Source organism: Octopus bimaculoides, chromosome 22 (genome assembly GCF_001194135.2).
Source record: "Octopus bimaculoides isolate UCB-OBI-ISO-001 chromosome 22, ASM119413v2, whole genome shotgun sequence".
Taxonomy (NCBI): Eukaryota; Metazoa; Mollusca; class Cephalopoda; order Octopoda; family Octopodidae; genus Octopus; species Octopus bimaculoides.
Window position 1 is genome coordinate 184056 of NC_069002.1, and position 1973 is coordinate 186028.

Below are 1973 nucleotides of genomic sequence, written 5' to 3' on the forward strand. Positions count from 1 at the left end.
AGAGAGAGAGAGAGAGAGAGAGAGAGAGACTCTACAAAACCAACCATATTCTCCACCAATATTAACAGCAGTTAATGCCATCAACCTTTTCTACACAAGGATTGGTCTGCTTAGTCATCAATGCCAACACCATAAAGAAAGCATTCAGCAAAGCAGGTAACTAAATTCTTGGATATGAAATAAAGCTGCTGCTACTGCTGCCAAAATATAGATGGTTATTTATAGTTAAAGCTGTTTCAATAAGATTTTAATACAAAACTATATCTCACCTCTAGTTCAAATAGGTTTGACTTTTCAAGCATTATGATCTGAAAAGCGACAAAAAAAAAAATCAAAAATTACATGAGACACAAATTAATATCTATCCATATATATCCATATAAGTAAAAGATAGAAGATATTTTGTAAAGATTTTTACACTAATTAATTTAACCATTTCATTATCATATTTCTGTTGAAATCCACTGCATTTGTTTCATTCAATTTTGAAAATAACAGAATTTAATAGAATAACTTTGTCATTATGAAACTGGTGTTGGGACATAAATTAGAATGAAATTTTCATGCAAGGTTTAGAAAGAGGAGTTTGTTTCATAGAACCAGGAATGGTTTCAGGTGGGGTTGGTGTCAAAAGGGTTCATAAAACATTAATATTAATCAGATGACATCTAAAATTAAATTTTAAGGAAAATAAAACAATGCTTACATTTGGGTAAATAGCACCAGGTGAACAATCTTTCATATTCAGGTCTTTCAAACCACAAAACACTAATGTCTTGTTTGATTTCATCAGGACCTGAGACTCAAGATCTGATAAAAATATAAAATTTGAAAATAAAAGTACAAAGAATATTTTTGGTTACCTTGGTTATATCATTTCTTGGGAGATAAAGAAGGAAGAAAAACAAGTAACTGTCAGAAGGAAAATGGTACAGGAAAGAAGAGAAATAGTGCAGTGTACTCCTGGCTTTCACAGCTACTTGTTCATGCTCAGAATATTACTGAAGTATGGAATGATTCAGTTCCAAACATTTCAGTATCTGATGCTATAAATCATTTCAATGGAGTTTATTTCTTTTTATTTTAGATTACTCCCTTTTTTGGGTTGAATTAAGCATTGTTCAACAGTGTTTATATCACCTCTCTACAACACATTAAATATGTCAGTCTTTACTGTGTCTTTATATAATTAGCAATTTCCCTATTTCTAGAATGAAAAGTCTCATTTTTGTTGAACTCGGAGAAAATGAAGACTATGAAAATGTGGAGACTTACCAAGGATATGGATGTCAGCGATGTCATTTTCAGAATCACAAACTTTGAAGTTGACATCTTTGATAGCTGCACAAAAGCTGAATTTTACCAAATTGTCTGGAACATCATCTGCTTCAATGAAACAATAGAAAGACTCAGAATAACAATACTTTTTGTGATGTTACTTTCAATGAAATACACTAGCCTATGTTCTTTAAAGTAACGTCAAGGATACACTAGCCTATGTTCTTTAAAGTAACGTCAAGGATTAGAGGAATACACACACCCTGATTTTATTCAAAGACTGAGAAATGATTTTTGAAGGGAATCAGTGAAATAATTTTATCATAATTAAGCTAATATTACTAAGGTAATAGACTAGCAAAATCATCATAGAATTACGCCTTCATCATCATTATCATCATTTTAATGTCCACTTTTCCATTCTTGCATGGATCAGACAGAATTCGCTGAAGTAGATTTTCTCTTCAGCTGGATGCCCTTCCTGTCACCAACCTTCACCTGTTTCCAAGTAAGTTAATATTTTGCCACAACTGGACATGTTTTCATAGAAGAGTGGAGATGAATGACATAACTTGTATGATGGTGATACTTATTTGCAACTATCATGTGACATCAGGACAAAGAGATACAAAGCAAATACATATTTATTTACTTATATATATATATATATGTACATATATATATATATATATATA

General features: G+C 31.2%; 1 protein-coding gene across 1 annotated transcript in view; it reads right to left on the minus strand.

The window, feature by feature from the left end:
- LOC106878713 (intermembrane lipid transfer protein VPS13A) overlaps positions 1-1973 on the minus strand; it is a 126965-nt gene that overhangs the window by 62580 nt on the left and 62412 nt on the right. The window contains exons 30-32 of the mRNA XM_052975632.1: positions 1276-1386; positions 707-810; positions 270-308 (exon numbers count right to left, since the gene is read on the minus strand). Of these exons, the coding sequence (XP_052831592.1) occupies positions 270-308; positions 707-810; positions 1276-1386 (254 nt within the window). The remainder of the gene's footprint in view (positions 1-269; positions 309-706; positions 811-1275; positions 1387-1973) is intronic.